The sequence below is a fragment of the Dasypus novemcinctus genome, chromosome 17, assembly GCF_030445035.2.
Source record: "Dasypus novemcinctus isolate mDasNov1 chromosome 17, mDasNov1.1.hap2, whole genome shotgun sequence".
Taxonomy (NCBI): domain Eukaryota; kingdom Metazoa; phylum Chordata; class Mammalia; order Cingulata; family Dasypodidae; genus Dasypus; species Dasypus novemcinctus.
This window is the reverse complement of record NC_080689.1, coordinates 27,066,726-27,086,767: the sequence shown is the minus strand read 5'-3', so window position 1 is coordinate 27,086,767 and position 20,042 is coordinate 27,066,726. Positions and strand designations below refer to the sequence as shown.

The 20,042-nt window shown below is 37.6% G+C and overlaps 1 protein-coding gene and 1 pseudogene across 5 annotated transcripts in view; one reads left to right on the top strand and one right to left on the bottom strand.

Moving 5' to 3' along the window:
• The window catches only part of MAP4K3 (mitogen-activated protein kinase kinase kinase kinase 3), a 251,566-nt gene that overhangs the window by 145,029 nt on the left and 86,495 nt on the right, over positions 1-20,042 (top strand). For all 5 annotated transcript variants that reach the window (XM_058278442.2, XM_058278440.2, XM_058278443.2 and 2 more), the window contains 5 exons: positions 102-233; positions 431-493; positions 896-977; positions 1,079-1,189; positions 10,550-10,628. In XM_058278442.2, the coding sequence (XP_058134425.1) occupies positions 102-233; positions 431-493; positions 896-977; positions 1,079-1,189; positions 10,550-10,628 (467 nt within the window). The remainder of the gene's footprint in view (positions 1-101; positions 234-430; positions 494-895; positions 978-1,078; positions 1,190-10,549; positions 10,629-20,042) is intronic.
• On the bottom strand, positions 12,289-15,769 carry LOC139436746 (14-3-3 protein theta pseudogene; annotated as a pseudogene).

The following is a 20,042-nucleotide window of genomic DNA, read 5'->3' as shown; positions in this document are numbered from 1 at the left end:
GGTCTCACCTTAGATAGGTATAGTTCCATGTATCTCTGGTGGGAAAATGAAGGAAGATGCAACAAACAGAAGGTTTTTCTTTTCTGGAATATTTCCTTCAGGATGGCTCCAGAAGTCGCAGCTGTTGAAAGGAAAGGGGGTTACAATCAGCTTTGTGATCTCTGGGCAGTGGGAATAACTGCCATTGAACTTGCTGAGCTTCAGCCCCCTATGTTTGACTTACATCCAATGAGGTCAGTATGTCATAGTTAAAGAACCTTATGCTCAATTTAAGGTTTTTCCTTCCTAGTATTATTTATTATTGCCATGAACGAATAATTTTCTTATTCTTCCTTTATCTTATTTGCAAATAAATTGTTGTGGAATTTATATAATATATATTAAAATATGAAATATGAAAATTCTATGTAATGATGTATTATTTTTTCAGAGCATTATTTCTAATGACAAAAAGCAATTTTCAACCTCCTAAATTAAAGGACAAAATGAAGTGGTAAGTATTTTTGTATTATTTACTTATTTATTTTAAAGAAGTTTAAAATCTGTTTAACTCCTTTTTAAGAATACATTGAAAATGTAAAAATAATAGAGTATTAAACCACCTTACATTACATAATATAGATATTTTAAATGGATGTCATCATCAATTTTATGTACTTTCATGAAACATTATGAACATCCGTGAAACATTGGGACTGTTAAATATGTTTATGGCACCAATCAGTAGAGTTTTATACACACTAATCCTGGCAAATGTCCCTTGCATGTTTATTAATGAAATGACGCTTCATTTTTCACGTTCATTTATATAATCTGAAACTTTGTGTTATTTATTTTTATAGTAAGATATGCAAAAAATAAATAATTTAAGTGTCTGATTCTCAAAACTTTTTAGGTCAAATAGTTTTCATCATTTTGTGAAAATGGCACTTACCAAAAATCCAAAAAAAAGACCTACAGCTGAAAAGTTACTACAGGTATTATTTTCCCCTGAAATCTATATTGTTTTCAAAAGATAAAATATCACTTAATCAGAGTTCTAATGTGTGTTCTGTATTATATTATTTTATTTTTATAGCATCCTTTTGTCACACAACCCTTGACACGGTCTTTGGCAGTTGAGCTGTTAGATAAAGTGAATAATCCAGATCATTCCACTTACCATGATTTTGATGATGATGATCCTGAGGTAGGAATTGTTTTTACCAACTCGTGTATAACTAAATATATATATTTATATCAAAATCAATTTTCTGGATTTCTTGGTCTAGCTTAAATTAACTCTTAAAGAAAAATTAACTCTTTGAGTTTGTCTCTCCTAGGGAGTCATGTACTAGATTTTTCTTTTTGGCTACTTATAATTGACTGTTTATTGCTGAAAATGGCAAATGCAGAATCATCTAATCTACTTGTTGAGATTTCTGTAGTTATTTCAAAGTAGTCATTTTAGATGAAGCTGACAAATCATCCATTCTAAAATGGAAAATAAATGGGAGGGAAGCGGACATGGCTCAACTAATAGAGTGTCTGTCTACCATATTGAGGGTCTGGGTTCAAACCCAGGGCCTCCTGGCCCATGTGGTGAACTGGCCCATGCACAGCGCTGCCACGTGCAAGGAATGCTGTGCCACGCAGGAGTGTCCCCTGCATTGGGGAGCCCCATGCACAAGGAGTGTGCCCCGCATTGAGCCGCCCCACATGAAAAAAGCACAACCCACCCAGGAGTGGTGCCACACACATGGAGAGCTGATGCAGCAAGACGACACAGTGAAAAGAGACACAGATTCCCAGTGCCACTGAGAATGCAAGCGGACACAGAAGAAAGCACAGCGAATGAACACAGAGAGCAGACAGTGGGAGGGAGGGAGGGGAGAAATAAATCTTAAAAAAAAAAAAAGAAAAGAAATGGGAAATACCTAAACAGTATGTTAGAGTACACTTGATTTTTCTATTGCTTTTCTCTCAAAAAAAATCTTTGTACCTTACTCTCTGCATTATTAGAGGTTATTAAAAGTATAGGATTGACTGTTGGTGACCAAAATCTTATTTATCCACTATGGATATGTTAATAAATAAACCAGTTAAGAGAGGGTAAAATAACCATAATGTGATGGAAACATTGATTACAATAGACGCTTCACTTATGTTAGCATATTTAACATTCCCAGCATAGCTAATAATTGTGGCACCTAAGATAAACTCAGTATATGCAACATGGCACAATTCTATTATTGTCTTTGTGTCAGAAGTGATGGCTTTGAACTCTACTGGTTTCCTGCAAGGCACTTAAAGGATATAAATTTCATTGGTGGTTCTAAAGGAATGATAGCTCTCAGTGATCAGAAAGGTAGTCACTGATTTTCCTAAATCAGAGGACCTTCTTATTAATTTAGGATTTTCCAGCTTGCCATCTTTATACAACTGTGATAAAATAGGCTATTTGTCTTTTTGTTTAAAGGTCTGGAAAGGAGTTTGGAAACATACTGTAAGAAATGTTAAATATTATTGATATAATAATTCTCCTAGGGAGAAAATGTTTTTTGTTTTGTTGAATTTTGTTCTGTTAAAAATTTATAAATTTTATAAACTCTTCTAGTATAGAAGACTTATTTCCTACTGAATTATTTAGGTACAAGGTTGTTCTTGATCTGCACAGCAATGTAGGACTATAAGAATGACTGCAAGCTAAAAAACTAGCAAAACCATCTTAAATGGTGGGAAAAAATTATAATTGTCCCTTGACCTTCAAATTTTTTTGTCAAACTCTCATACTGTCCATGATATATATATGTTTGGGGAAGCACTTGCTTTCTTCTCCTCATATAACTTAATAATATAGAGTATCTTTTCTCCAACGTTTTATTCTTTTCACATTCAATGTCATTGAAATGTTATTGTTCCCATGATGTGAGTTTTTTTAAATGTCGCTTAGTTTATACATCTTCATCCTTTTGGTTACAACTGCTTTCCTTTAATTACAGTGATAAGTTCACCTTCATTAAGTTCCTCTGGCTATACATCTACAGTCTCTCAAACAGCAGCAGTGTCAGCATTCTCACAGTCAGCTGTTTCTCCAGTTCCTTTTGTTCAGTTAGTGTTTCACTTCCAGCTTATCACTTTTCATTCTTTGTGGCACTTTTATCTTTGTTGGCTAATTCCCTCTTTTGGTTATCAGTTTTCATAAAATGCCTCATGAGTTTACTGTCACTGAGAGACAGGTAGGCAACAGAATTACACACTTTGCTGCCTTTGTAAAAACTGAATACCAGATATGTAGTGACCAGTCACCAACAGACTTTGAGAGAAGCAATTTATCAGTGAACATGATGTCCATCTTTTATTTATATAGTGGTTTGTAGATGGGAGAACTAGCAGTGAAATTCATACTTTATGCAATTACTGTTAATATATGGTAGCAAATGAAATTTGAACAATGTTCTTTGGGATTGGTGTTATTTAATTAAACCATGGTAACTTAAATTCATTCATATCAAAACCATGTAAGGCTAGGACTACCTACACTCTGTCAGTGCTCTAAATGTTGCATTATTGTCCCTTTCCTCATACTATTTACTTATACTAAATTTTAAAGTTCTTTTATCAAATTTTATCAAAGGGAAAATAATAGGTCACATTTAGAAACAATCTGTGAATAAAGATACATCTGAAGCTTTCTCATCTAGCAGAGAAAGAAATTCATTCTATCAGGAGTATATGGGAAGCAGATGTGGCTCAAGAGGTTGAGGTCCCACCTCCCACAAGGGTGGTCCTAGGTTTGGTTCCCTGTGCCTCCTGAACAAAAACAAACAACAAGCAAAACAAACAAAAAAACCAACTCAGGGAAGCCAATGTGGCTCAGTGGTTGAGAGTCAATTTCCCACATATGATAGCCTGGGTTCAATCCCTGGCCCCTGATACCTAAAAAAAAAAAAAGTATGTTGTTGGTTTTATGAGTGTAAATTGTTATAAACCTCTCTATATATCAGCTCTCCATGTGTGCAGTGTCACTCCTGGGTGCACTTTTTCTGTTCAGGGCGGCTCAGTGCAGGGCACACTCCTTGAGCATGGGGTTCCCCTATGCGGGCGACACTCCTGCATGGCACGGCACTCTTTGTGTGTGGCAGCACCACATGTGGGCCAGCTCACCACACAGGCCGGAAGGCCCTGGGTTTGAACCCTGGACCTCCCATATGGTAAGCGGATGCTCCTATCAGTTGAGCATATCCACTTCCCTCCTAACATACCTTAAGACAGTACTTTTCCCAGAGAAATTCTTGCTAAGAATTTTTTTTTTAATTTTTTAAAGAAGCTTTAGGTTATATAATTATTATATTAAAAATATAGTGAATTCCCATATGCCCCACCGTCTCTCCCTCCCATACTTTCCCACATTAACAACATCTTTCATTATTGTGGTACATTTGTTACAATTGATGAACACATATTAAAACATTCCTACTAGCCGTGGACTATAGTTCACCTTATAGTTTACACTTTGCCCCACACCATTTTATAGGTTATGACAAAATGTATAATGGCCTGTATCCACCATTCCAATGTCAAGCAGGACAATTCCAGTGTCCTGAAAATGCTCCCATGCATTCTTCCCTCTTCCTCTCCTTAGAACCTCTGGTGGCTGCTGCCTTTATATCAGTGATAAAACTTCTTCCACTGCTAGAATAATAATAATTCTATAATGGAATAATAATAAGTCTACTTTAGTCCATTGTTCATTCCCCAATCTTGAGGATTTTAGGATGGTGATGGCTACTATTTCTAATTGGGAGGGGGCTTACATCCCATGGGATAGATGCTTTCATTTGCAGACACTCTCTGATCCTTAGGATGGGCATAATCCATCATCATTTGTTTGCTAAGAATTTGTAATTGTAATTTCTAAGTGCACACAATTTAAATGTGTCTAACTGGCATTTCAGCACTTGTTATAATACTATACCTGTTGGATGGAAGTTGATTATTCTGGAAAATATCTATCATATATACTAATTCTGTTTAGTTCTTAAAATTTATTATAGATCATGCAGAATGGAAAGAAGAAATTTAATTTTTTGTGGTGTCGTATTCCCATGTACTTTCTAATTTAAAAATATGATACACTGAAATAATTGTAATCTGATTTTTATGTAACATAATTTTCTTCTATATGTTAACTCATTTACTATGTACAGCGTTATAAGATTTAATAACTTCATAGTTATGCCATTTTAGATGGGTTTCATCCATGTCCATCGATAACCTATGTGTCTAACTCAATGTGATAGTTTTGTTTGTTTGTTTGTTCCCATATTTTATGAGCAAAATCCAAGGTATTTTGGATGGTATGTTGAAGTTCTTTGGGTGATGAGGCTGATAGCCAGCCAACCAAGACTGCATGGAAGGACACCTTTGTTAGATTAAAGGCTCTGGAGGAGAGGGGAGAATGAGGGCGGCAGAAGGGCCCTCTCGGGTTACCTAATCTCCTGCAAGGGTCTGTGGAGCAGGGAGGTGGGGAGAAGCAGATGTGTGTCCTGGGCACTTGCCTTTATTGTGACCCAGAGGGGAGAGGTAGGGCTGTCCGAGGGATACAAGGAATTAGAAGCTTCAGACTATGTGGCCTGAAAGGCAGAAGCAGCAAGGGCTGTTTGGAGAAGCTGAGGCCAGCATCTTATCATACAAGCCACGTGGAAGTACCTGCCCTGCTCGTAAATTATGTGGCGTAAAAGGGCAGAAGCTGCTAGAGGCTGTTCTTACCACTCCAAATCATATACAGGTTCAGGCCTTGCTAATTGCTCTTACACCCAGGGCTGGGCTAACTGGGGTGGCAGCTCAAAAGGGCAACTTATGACTAAACCAGGCAGGATGGCGAGGCACCAAATAAATTTGTCTTATGCCATTACATAAGGTGTTTTTTTTTTTCCAGCTTTACAGTCTACCAACTGAATGCCCTGTGTCACTTAATTTTGACTCTGGGTCCCTATTATCAAATGAGGAATAATATTTGTTTCACAAGCTTATTTTGCAGACAAAATGAGCTAAAGTATGTGAAAGCACTTTGAAAGTGACAAAACATGCACATGTAAAGTTTAAATACCTAATTTTAAAAATTATTTTTGCTGTCAATATCTTAATATTTGGGTCTTTTAGATTTATGTATCTTTATTTCCTGTTAATTGCCTACACTGAGGAAAGTTAACTTGGGTCCAATTCTTTTTTTTTTATTTTTTATTTTTTTTATTTTTTTTATTTTTTAAAGATTTATTTATTTATTTAATCCCCACCCCCTTCCCCGATTGTCTGTTCTCTGTGTCTGTTTGCTGCATCTTGTTTCTTTGTCTGCTTCTGTTGTCGTCAGCGGCACAGGAAGTGTGGGCGGCGCCATTCCTGGGCAGGCTGCACTTCTTTCGCGCTGGGCGGCTCTCCTTACGGGGCGCACTCCTTGCGCATGGGGCTCCCCTACGCGGGGGACACCCCTGCGTGGCAGGGCACTCCTGCACGCATCAGCACTGCGCATGGGCCAGCTCCACACGGGTCGAGTAGGCCCGGGGTTTGAACCATGGACCTCCCATGTGGTAGACGGACGCCCTAACCACTGGGCCAAGTCCGTTTCCCTGGGTCCAATTCTTGATCTACCTTATTGTTGTTTCTAAAAATTTGTGTTCAGATGTTTATGAATTAAATTTGATGCAAAGATATTCCTAAGAGTGTGAGTGTACCATCGAAGGTACCATTTTCACACACCAAAAAAACTGTTTTATTAGGTATCATAATAGGTACATGAGAGAGATGCTTCCTCACCACTTAAGGTGAAGTCAAAAGTTTAGGATGGAGGTACAGAACTTTTTCCAGTTGGACCTCTTTTGCTTCCTAACATTGGAGGAATGTCCACCAATTAATGCTAAGTTTGAGGACTCCACTCACCCTCAGAGTATTTCTCTCTGAAGGTGGCAGTATACCTAGAAAGGCTTTAATAAAATAAAAAAAAAAATAGAGGTACTTCTCTCATAAAACATAATGGGGGCAGGGAGATTCATGTTTTCTAAGAAAAAAAGACCATAAATCATTAATGTCTTTTGGTATTATTTCTCTTAACACCCTTTTTGATATAAGTTGAGGCACATCTTTAAATTTCAGATTTTCCTCTGCAACAGGTAAAGCTAAGTTGGCAGCATATTTTGAGCAATTGAATTATTGAAATATTCAATTTGAATATTTACTTATATTCAACTCATTGAACATTTTTGAGAACCTGCTCTGGATAAAATATACTTCCTAATTTTGATAAATTCAGTTTGTTTGAGGAGCAAAGAAAAGGAAAATAGGCAGTTTTTGTTAGGGAAGTCAGAGATGTTGCCGCAAAGGAATCCGACATTGTTGGAGAGGAGTTTGCTGATGTGAAGGTGTAGGAAAGGACCTAAGCTAAAAAAAAAAAAAATAATTAAAGCATTTAGGATTTTTTTTTAAGATTTTTTTTTCATTTATTTCTCTCCCCTTCCCCCTCCCCCCCCAAGTTGTCTGCTCTCTGTGTCCATTCGCTGTGTGTTCTTCTGTGACTGCTTGTATTTTTGTCAGTGGCACCAGCAATCTGTGTTTCTTTTTGTTGCATCATCATCTTGTTGTGTCAGCTCTCTGTGTGTGTTGGCACCATTCTTGGGCAGGCTGTACTTTCTTTCACGCTGGATGGCTCTCCTTACGGGGCACACTCGCCCTACGTGGGGGACACCCCTGCATGGCATGGCACTCCTTGCGCACATCAGCACTGCGCATGGGCCAGCTCCACACGGGTCAAGGAGGCCCAGGGTTTGAACCGTGGTCCTCCCATGTGGTAGGCAGACGCCCTATCCATTGGGCCAAGTCTGTTTCCCAGCATTTAGGATTTTTTAAGTCTTTATCCTTTTAAGTAAATAACATTCATGTAAAAATAAGTGTAATCCAAACAAGCTTACTTATGATTACACATCTCATGTAAATGTTCACTCTTATTTCATTTAGTTAGATTCTTATCCATTATAATAAATCACTGTTACATTAAGTAATAGCTTACAATGTGTGACACTTATGCTGTGAAATTATTTAGAATATTGATTAGTATTTTTAAAGGAAGCTTGAAAGATAAATGTATTTTACTTGGATTTCTACTCTTCTTAGCAGTTACATTTCTTCAAAAATTGAAAATACATGAGATGAAGAATAAAATTAATAAAATTTTACTTTCCATTATTCCCATACAATGCTATGTCAAACCCACACAGCTCAGGCAGAACAGTCCATTCAACAAGTGGTGCTGTAAGGGGCGCAGACTTGGCCCAGTGAATAGGGCATCCACCTACCACATGGGAGGTCCATGGTTCAAACCTCAGGCCTCCTTGACCCGTGTAGAGCTGGCCCACGTACAGTGCTGATGCAGGCAAGGAGTTCCATGCCATGCATATGGGAGCCCCACGCTCAAGGAATGCTCCCTGTAAGAAGAGCCGCCCAGCACGCAAGAAAGTGCAGCCTGCCCAGAAATGGCGCTGTACACACAGAGAGTTGATGCAGCAAGATGACTCAACAAAAAGAAGCACAGATTCCTGTGCCACTGACAACAACAGAAGTGGACAAAAAGAAGAACACACAGCAAATGGACATAGAGAACAGACAACTGGGGCGGGGAAGGGGAGAGAAATAAATAAAATAAATCTTAAAAAAAAAAATGATGCTGTAAGAACTGGATATCCATAGCCAAAAAAAAAGGGAAAGAGGACCCCTATCTCACATCTTATCCAAAAATTAACTCAAAATGGATCATAAACCTAAAAATCAAAGTAAGAACCATAAATCTTTCAGAAAAAATTGTAGGAAAATAGCTTCAGGCTGTGGTGGTAGGTGGTGGATTCTTAAAAGAGATAGGAGAATTGAGATGGGCTACTGATATTTACGTATGTAGAAGTTTTAATTAGCTTTACTGTAAAGTGTGGAAATGTATTGAGTGTATAGTAACACATAGTAACAGCTAGTTTATAAATGGAGATGTGGCTGAAAATGGTAGCCTAGGTATGTAAATGCCAATTGACAAAATGCTAGAAAATAATCTAGGAACTGAATAGCACAGTAAACCAAGAGGTGGATGATAATAGTGGTTGATGGTACATATGCAAGAGTGTCCTTTGTGAGCTAGAGTGAATGTACATTACTACTGCAGGGTGGTGGGAATGTGGAGAAGCATGGAAAAATACATCTAGAGTGACCTATGGACTGTGGTTACAGTAATAATAATCTTGCATCTGTGCCGAGACATTACTATGTTGATAATGGGGCAGCATGGAAAATGTGTGCCAGATGTTCACTGTGGATGTAGTAACAATCAGATGATATTATATTATTTGTAACAAAAGTTCCACCACAGTGTGATGTGTTGATTGAGGAGTGTTGTTTGGGAATCCTGTACATGTGCATGAACATTTTATAAGTTTACAACTTCTGTTATAAAAAAATCTTTAAAAAATAATAATAATAGGGTGGGTTGGATGAAAAATACACCAAATGTAAGATAAGGACTATAATAACAGTAAGATTTTGACAATATTCTTCATAATTTGTAACAAATGTCTCACTACAATGCAGGATTGTTGGTGGAGGGTTGATGTATGGGTCCCCTGTATGATGTTATGCTTGTTTGCTTTGTAAGTTCACAGCTTTTACTATACACTTACTGTTTATGTATGTTCATATATAAATGATATAAAGATAATAATAGAGTAGTTTGGGGGAAAAATACTTTGGATTTTAGTAATATTTTGATAATGCTCTTTAATCATTAATTAAAATGTTTAACAACAGTGCAAGGTATTGGTGGAAGGGTGAGGTATAAGAGTCCTGTATGATGTTATGTTTCCATTTTAAGTTCACAACTATTACTATACACTTACTGTTTATATATGAGTGACATACTTCAATAAATTTTTTAAAAAATCAGAAAGTTCAGTGTTCATATATATTGTTACAAGTTATATAATTTCAGGTAATCTCACTTAAATTATGGTTCAAATTGTAGCAAAAATGGAAACACATGCCTGTGTCTCCGTTGAATGTCTATAAATATTTATATATGTATATACATATTGAATATTATTTTTTTTGCAAAAAGGCATCTAAGCTCAGTATCATTAGATGATAGAAGCAAATCTGTACATTATCTTTCTTTTCCATTCAGAATTTCTTGATGTCAGAGTAGATCCAAAATATTTTGTGTATTTGATTCTTCCCTGTTCAGTGGATTTGGATAACTCTAATATTATACTTACAAATAAACAAAATACATTATTGCTTACATTTAATTTCACATGTATTTAATCTAGTCCCATTAAGTGCCCTCTCTATTATAATTAATGATTTAAAGATATTTATATTTTTATGTTCATATTTTGAGCAGCTGTCGTGGTTGCCTTTTTAATATTTTATAAATTATATTTTGGCCCTACTTTTACTTATCTTTCATATTTAAGTAATACTGTGTACCAGACTATGACTTGATTATCAAACGGTGCATATCATTGAATTTGTTCTTTCCTAGCCTCTTGCTGCTGTACCACATAGAATTCCCTCAACAAGTAGAAATGTGAGAGAAGAAAAAACACGCTCAGAAATAAACTGTAAGTATATACTATACACAGTTAATAACTGAACAGTGGAAAACAAGATCTCAAGTTGTAGTTTATATATATATATAAACTTCTAAGTAAACCAAAAATTCTTAAAAGTAAAGTTGAAGGCAGTAAGAATTTTATATTCCTTTTGTCTGGGGAATGTTTTGGGAGGGGGAGGAATAATTTATATTATTGTTGGGAAGGAGGCACAAAATTCCTGGAATAGGCAGGATGAAAATAATATAAGACAGTGCTTCTCAAATTTTAATGTTCAAATCTCACCTAAAGAGCTCATTAAAATGTAGTTTCTGATTTGTTAGATCTGGGGTGCGACCTGAGGGTCTTTATTTCTAACAAGCTCCCAGGTTATGTTGAGACGGATGGTTGAAAGGCCAGACTTTGAGTCGAAAAGAGAATTAGAGTTCTGCAAACTAGCTTTTGAGTAACCTAAAAGCATTTGAAAAATGGGTTCTCAGACCCCTCGTCTCCACAGATCCTGAGTCATTAGCTTTTAGTGGACCGAGGAATCTACCTTTTAAAATCTACCTAGGAATTTAACATGTAATTCTTACGGACAGCCAGGTTGTGGGCCTCCTGGGAAAGACCATTCATTCACATGGGATCTGGTACTATCAACTCATCAATGATAAATTCTTCCATCAGGAATGTCTGGAATATTAGTGCCTTAACTTTTTTTTCCGCCTTAGAAGCATTTATTCCCTGTGGCTTGGAATGCTAATTTAATGCCTTCAGGCTTATGGTAACATTTTTTGTGGGTTAAAGATTCATTCTATAAGGAACCTGACATACAAAATGACGTTACTAAAATTAAGTAATATGATTAACTTTAGATGGCTGCTGTTATGAAATTATTCTCATTTTTTGGCTAGATTAGTAACAATAATAATACATTTCATATTTAATTAAGACAAATCCATCTCATCATCTCAAAAGCCAGGTAAGGTAAGTGGAGGCAGGCATTGTCACCATTTGATAAAAAAAAGAAATGCAGAGATGAAGATAGCAAGCCCTGAATCCCTTGACTTTCAGCCAAGTGTCCTTTTTTTTTTTTTTTTAAATGTCCACTTTATTCCATATAACACTTAACCAAGTATCATTTACAACTGAGGAAAAAGAGATGGCCCATGAGACTGATCTATGGTAGAAATGTAGTCCCAATTTTATACATTTCTAGGCATCCCTAGACAAGTATATCACAATGCATACATTTTACAGAAGATAAAAGGGATCAATGAACTTCAGATAGTAGTCCCTTAAAATATGTGTAGGCAATTTGTTTTAACACCATAGGAAATGGTTTATAAAATGTTATTTTATTTTATGTTACTCTGCTGTTACATAGGGCATAACATTTTCACAAGGCTTTTTTGGGACTACAGTCAATGATCAGCAACACACAATAGTGGTCCAACTCTCTAATCAACAATCACTAGACAAAGTGGATACCCTCTTACATGTGCACAAATCTGCATGGAAAAGTACTAAAATTTTAGACTTGGACTTGGTACTTTAATTTATATCCCCTTTCTAGTGTATTAAGAAATGACATGCACTTTAATTTGCCAAAAGCAATGCTTGTATTCTGGCAGCAACATGCTACTTCTATTACATAGTAAAGTGAATACCAGAACTACAAAGGCAGGAGTGTAAGTGAATTTTTATTGGGAAGGGAAGTTGTCAACTTAAACAGCAGCATGTGAAGAGTGAATAAAGAAACTCCCTGTTGCCACAGATATACTTGACTTCCTTAATATATATTTTGTAGGAGGCATTTCAATTTGTGACCCCCAGCCCAGAAATGTCAAATGCTTTTCCATTCAATCTAATACTTCTGGATTCCTACTAAAAAGGAATACATTAAGAGCACGGAAAAGTTGCTTACTGAAAGGAAATCCCTGAAGAAGAGTAAGGTAGAGAATGTAGAAATTAAGAAATAATGTAGAATTCTCTTTAATTGTAATTAACTACGTTTTCTTATCTTCACAGTAATACAAAACACAGTCACTTGCAGAACTGGTTCAGATTACTTAAATAACAGATACATTTTAGTCCTCTACATAAGTGTTTGGAAGTTACTTATGTTTATATGAAATGAAGCTATTAATACTTTTCTACAGCAGTACTGCACACCAGGAAGGCCAAGACAAACACAAATCAAGGAATGGAGTTTTCCCAAAGCTGCAGTGTGAAAAGACTAAACAGTTGATTCCATACACATGAATGGGTTTCTTTACTATAGGAAATCCAAGTGGAATAAGGAATGGAAATGTGTAAAAAGGTTTCTTGAGGGGAAAGATGACACCCTGTATGCATTTAGTTTTCTGCCCCTTCTGCTGCATCGCATTCTTCTCCTGCACTGTCTGATGTCCATAATGTTAGGTTGTCTCTAAGCAACTGCATGATGAGGGTGCTGTCTTTGTATGAGTCTTCATTCAGTGTATCAAGTTCTGCAATGGCCTCATCAAAAGCCGTTTTAGCCAGTGTACAGGCAAGCTCTGGGTTATTAAGGATCTCATAGTAAAATACAGAAAAGTTAAGAGCCAGCCCCAGGCGGATTGGTTGTGTGGGTTGCATCTCTTTCTTGCTTATATCAAATGCCTCTTGGTAAGCTCCTTGGGAATTGTCTATCGTTTGTTTTCGATCATCACCACATGCCACTTCAGCAAGGTACCGGAAGTAATCTCCCTTCATTTTCAAATAGAAGACCTTACTCTCTGGATTAGTTGCATTGGCTATTAGATACTTATCCAACAATTCCAGAACCGTGGTGCAGATGGACCTCAGTTCCGACTCCACTTTCTCCTGATAGTCCTTAATCAGCTGCAACTTCTTGTCCGAGGTGTCGGTTTTCTGCTCGATGCTGGAGATGACCCTCCAAGCGGACCTGCGGCCCCCGACCACGTTCTTGTAGGCCACCGAGAGCAGGTTGCGCTCCTCGTTGGACAGCTCGGCCCCCAGCTCCGTCACGGCCTTCATGCAGGTGGCCATGTCGTCGTAGTGCTCGGCCTGCTCGGCCAGCTTCGCCTTCTGGATCAACTCCGTCTTCTCCGTGGCTGGCGCGGGGCACGGCGGTGTGGGGCTCCGGGCGAGGGCCGGGGAGGAGAGAGAACGGGCGAGGCGCGCGGGGCGGCGAGCAGCGACCCGGCTCAGGAAGAGGCCTCCTCGGCAGCCTTTCCCGTCCTGGCGGCCGCGATGTGAGTCCCCAGCCAAGTGTCCTTTACAGACTTTGCTTTATGTCAGTAACCAGTCTTTTGTAAACCTTCCCATATAATTTTGACTCGACCACAAACTGTATACTGAGTTCTTGGTCAGAGTTCTGTGTTGGTGATACCTAGAAATGCTCTTGAAAAGAAAAAGTTCTTGAAAGCAGCCTGTTGTACAAATTGTCCAGAATTAGGGTTTGATACTTTCTTTGCTAGCAATTAATTGTGTAACCATGTAAAATTACCTTGAGAGCACCTGAAGTAATGGGATTTAAATTTGCTGATTTCTCCCTAAAAGTGTTTTTCTGAGAATGACAACCTTAGCTCTTATTATCTGATTCAATTAGAAAATTATATTGTCAACTCTTTAAACCAAAGTGCAGTTATTTCTGGATCTCCCCTTGCTAATTTATATCAGTAATTCTGAACTTGTATGTACATACGTATGTGTGAGCAATTTGAAACGCCACCTGCATGTTGATTTTTCTGAAATTCCTATATGCCCTTCTTTTAGTGGAAGCGGACAGTGCATTACGGGCATCCTCCTTTCTCCCCCTTATCCAATAATGAGGGCATCCATCTGGTATGTTGAGGTATCAAATGGATTAAAATAACTACCTTGGCTCTGATCAAGATGGTGGAATGAGAAACTAAAGGGCTCTATGCTCCCATAGGCACTTTGAATAGTCAGCAAGAACTGGCAGAAACATCTTTCTTAAAGCTCTAGGAAATAGTTAAAAGATTACAGTAACTGGGCAAGTGCTGAATCAAGAAAAAGGCAACTTAAAAGTGATAGAATCCCTGGCACCCTAACTGACCTACTCCAGAGGGAGCAGGGTATCCCTCATACACATATTGGAAGTTTGTATACATGGTCCAGTGGCCTGAGGGACTGGACCAGGATACACATTACAGTCTCATCATCCCAGAACTTGCCCTGTGTGTAGAAGGCAGTTGACAGTACTCTGCCACAGAGCAGAAGAGCAGTCAAGTCGTGCTGCTTGGGGCAAAGGATTGCTGACTGTAGGACATAGATTGCAGTGCTTGGAATCCTGAGAAAATGATCCCAGGGAAGAGAGGACATTTGTATCCATGTAAACAGGAATTCCCAGGGCCATATGCCCATACCTTCTGGAGAAGACCCATGAACATAAAGAATCCAGGTAACTCCTTAGCTTTGGCCTTGAGCTATTCTCTAAAATCATTGTCTAGATAAAATCTGGAGAAGAGTAGTACTCCCTCAAGTCAATCTGCAAAGTCTGGGGAAAGTTTTCTTCTTAGTCTTCTCAGTTCCATCCCTGACTCCTCCTCCATCTTCTCCTCTTCTGCCTATTTTGTTGTTGTTGTTAATTCCTGGCATTCAAAGAAAGCTCTTACATAACATACTGGCTGGATACAAGCTTAGAAACAGATGCCTTAGAGACTAAATTCCAGTGATAACACATTGAAATATCAAAATGTCTGGGTTTCAACCAAAGATTACAAAATATACAAAGAAACTTGAAGTTGGGAAGCAGACTTGGCCCAGTGGTTAGGGCATCAATTTACCACATGGGAGGTCTGCGGTTCAAACCCTGGTCCTCCTTTACCCGTGTGGAGCTGGCCCATGTGCAGTGCTGATGTGCGCAAGGAGTGCCGTGCCATGTAGGGGTGTCCCCCACGTAGGGGAGCCCCATGCACAAGGAGTGCGCCCCATAAGGAGAGCTGCCCAGCGCAAAAGAAAGTGCAGCCTGCCTCCTAAGAATGGCGCTGCCCACATGGATAGCTGAAACAACAAGATGACGCAACAAAAAGAAACACAGATTCCCGTTCCGCTGACAACAACAGAAGTGGATAAAGAAGAAGACACAGCAAATAGACACAGAGAACAGACAGCTGGGGTGGGGAGGGGAGGGAGAGAAATAAATAAATCTTTAAAACAAAAACAAAGAAGGAAAGAAACTTCAAGCAATGGCCCAGGCAAAGGAAAATCAAGCTTTAGAAACCATCAGTGAGGAAGATCAAACCTGGGACTTACCAGACAAAAACTTTCTGAAAATTGTCATAAATATGTTCAAAGAGCTTAAGGAAACCATGGAGAAAGAACTAAAGGAAATCAGAAAAACGATAAGTGAACACAAAGAGAATATCAATAGAGAGACTGAAATTATGAAAAACTATCAAACAGAGCTGAAGACCTCAGTAACAGAAATTAAAAATTCTTTAGAGGGGTTCATCAGCAGATTGGATCTGGTAGGAGATAAGACAATGTGTATCTTCCATTCTGAAGAACAGAAAGGAGAAAGAATGAACAAAAGTGAACAGTCAAGGGAACCTGTGGGATACCAACAAGCATAGCAATATACACATTTTTGGGACTCCCAAAAGGAGAAGAAAGAGAGAAAAGGTCAGAGATAGCTGAAGCTATCTGAAGACTTCCCAAATTTAACAAAAGACATGAATATACATATCCAGGATACTCAATGAACTTCAAATAGGGTAAACCCAAATAGACTCACACCATTACCAGGTTATAATCAAACTGCTGAATTCCAGAGATGAAAAGAGAATTCTAAAAGCCAAAAGAGAGAAACAACATGTCATATACAAGGGAATCTCAATAAGATTAAGTGCCAGTTTCTTATCAGAAACCATGGAGGGAAGAAGGCAGAGGGATGGCATTTTTAAAGTACTGAAAGCAAAAAATTGCCAACCAAGAATTCTATATTCAGTAAAACTAATTTTCAAAAATGAGGAAGAGGTGGCACGTGGTTTGGTCTCCACTGGAGTTGCCGTAGCAGTTTCGGTGCTGTGACCAGGTCTGTGATGGGTGCTGCCAAGGCCGACCGCTGGGCATGGCTGCTTGTGCTCAGCTTCTAGTTTGGGTGCAGTGTCCTCAGGATCCTCCTTCATGTCCAGGGTGCTGCAAAAGGATTCAAAGCAGGAAGCGCAGTTGGTAGTGGAGATCCAGGGTATGAAGCATGAACTCTCTACCATCAAGCATGGATAGGACAGCTCAATTAGCCAAGATAAAATGGGTTGTCAGTTGTTGCTTTCTTTGTATTACAAGCTGCACTGGTGATCTCACTTATTTGGAATTATTATTCTGTCCCTGTGGCTGTGGTGCCAAGTAAACCAATAATTCCATCTGATTATCTAGTTGCATTTTCTACTAGAGTAGCAGGGGGCATTGGAATTACTTGTTGGATTTTAATCTGTAACAAAATTATGGCTAGTGTGCTTTACCCTTTCAATTGAAAAGGAAAACTACAAGACTTTTTTCCCCCAGTAGAAGTGGTGACAGCAGACATCCTTGTCTTGCTCCTGATGTTAGGTGGAAACAGCTACAAGACTTTTAAAATGTATTTTCTCTTACTAGGTTACAAATCTGATTTGCAGGTTTTGTTTTTTTTTTAAGAAACAAAAGTGCACAGGTTAACCTTTCGATTTCACACATTTTTTCTTTTGTGTGTGTATGATTCTTATGTAAGAGTCACAATTTTGTACACTGTCATTGAGCAAGGATGGTCAGTTTGTGGCATATATGTATCAACCAGCATAATATCAGATTTATAAAAAATACCCAGGAATCTGTATACTGCTACTCCTGATTTGCACTCTTGGTTATTTTTTGCTCAGATTGCCAATGGGAAAGTCACAATTTTCTAACAACTTCAGTACTTTGAAGATCTAGTGCTATTTTTAATCCAGATTTAGAAAATAACTTAATTTTATTACCACTTCTAGAATTTGAAAATTTGTTTTTTAATCTCATGCAATACTACTAAAACAACTACACTAACTGACATTAACTTGTGCTTTTTTTCTTCCTCCATTTAAAATGTCATTTTGGGAACAAGCCTTGGCTGTTACAGTATTATTTACCTATTTGAAGCTGTTGATTTTTCTCTTTGTTTTATAAATGTATTCATGAGAGAAAAAAAATGAAAAAGAGATTAAGACATTCCCAGATAAAAGCTGAGGGAGTTCATTACTGAACTGGCCCTATAGAAGATGTAATGGAGGGTTCTGCAGGTTGAAAGGAAAGGACAGTAGACACCATCCAAGCTGCATGACAGAAGAAAAATCTCTGTTAGGGTGACAATGTGGGTAAATATAAATACCAGTACTATTGTATTTTTGGTTTGTAATTCTACTTTTTACCTTCTACATGATCTGAAAGGCAAATGCATAAAATGTAATGATAAATCAGTGCTTTGGGGCTCATAATGTATAAACATCTAATTTGTGACAAGAACTACAAAAAGGTAGGGGGTGAAAGGGTATAGGAACATAATTTGTATATAATATTGAAATCAAGTTGGTATCAAAGCAAATGAGATGGTTATAGATTTAGGATGGTACATTTAAGCTGAATGCTAACTACAAAGTATTGGAGAATATGCAAGCCCGTAGAGACAGAAATTAGAATATAAATTGTCAGGGGCAAAGGGCAAGGGGCAAGGGGTGGGGAGCTGGGGGGGGTGCGTCATGGGAAGTTAGTGCATAATGGGGTAGGATTTCTGTTTGGGGAGGTGAGAACGGTTTAATAATGGAATGTGATGAGGGTACTGCAAGATTGTGAATGTGAAAGTTTATGTTATATAAATGTTCCCACAACTGAAAAAGAAAGAGCAGCTAAAGAGATAATGAGAATTAAATGCAATACATGGTTCAGGAGGAGGGTTCTAATAAGGGAAGAGAAGGAGTCAGAAAGACATTATTGAGACATATGGAAAAATTGGAATATAAACTATAAGCTTTATATCAATGTTAAATTTCTTTAACTTGGTAACTGCACTTAAGGGGGTTACGTAAGTGAATATCCTATTCTTAGGAAATATTCATGGCAGTAATCAGTGTTCAAGAAGCATGAAGTATACAGCCTACTCGGGTGTTCAGAAAATGGATTTTCTGAACAGATAGATGGATTGGTAGATCACTGGATATTTATAGATAGATGGGATGATATAACAAATGTGGCAAAATGTTAAAATTGATGAACCTGGCTACCTGGTGGGTAGGAGTATGTTGGAGTTCTCTGTTTGGACTTAGTTTTTTAATATGTGTGTTAATAAAATCCTTTTCTGCCCATTGTAATTTCTAAATGACTACTGGTGGCATATAGGAAAGCAATTTTTTCTCTGTTTTGCATTTTATATGCAGCCATTGGTACTATTGTTTGAAGTCATGGTTTAACTTAGGGTTCACTGTTTTTTATAATTGCTGTGTTTTTTAACTGTCCTGTAACTTTTAAAGTATTTTTTTAATTTACAAAAAAACTACTTTTTATCATTTTTTTCATTTGATATTTGAGGTTTTTATATCTTATACAGTATTCTAACAAACCTCTATTGGAATTTTTTGTGATTTCATAAGAGACATGATATGTAGAAGAATGCTCAGTAATTGCTATTGACTAGCCTATTGACAAAAAAGCTTTGGAAAAAGTGATTTATTTTATTAATTTTATATATTTCTTCCTTTCCATAATGTTTTTATGTGTACACATACTTGGTGTCTTTCCATGCAACTGGTTCATCATTCATGAACTAAATGATGTTTTGGCAACAAATATGTAAAAACTGACTCATTTTGCAGATAGTGTGTCATTCCTTCCCTTTTAGCAAGTCTCCTCTGTCTTCAGTTTAATATGATAAGCAAAGAAATAATAATTCTCTCTTTGTCTGCATTCTTAACTCATCAGTGTAAAGAGTAAACATGTATTTGCAGTTTAATATAATACTCTATATAACACTGCTGTGTATTTCAAAAGTTTGCACGCGCACGGCACACACACATCTGCCTTGGATGCTCTTACTGTTCCCCCCGTGTTCTGAGTGTTCCCTGTCAGCCAGTTAGAGCCCAGGTAGCCAATAGTAGCTACCTTCTGGCCATTTAAGTCTAAACCAGTGGTTATCGGAGTGTGATTTATGAGAACTGCGAGTCTACAAGATTAAAACTGTTTTCATAATAATCCTAAGATGTTATTTGCCCTTTTTAAAAATTTTTATTCTCTCAAATGTTCATTGGGGTGTTCTGAGGCTACTTTACATGTGATATAGCAATAGATTGAATGCAGATGCATATCCAGTGATTTTTATTTAAGCTAGACATTAGAGATTTGCAGAAAAATAGAGCAATGTCACCCTTTGCAATACATTTTTTGTTTTGACAACATAAGAAAATGTTATTTATATGAACATGTGAAAAAAAG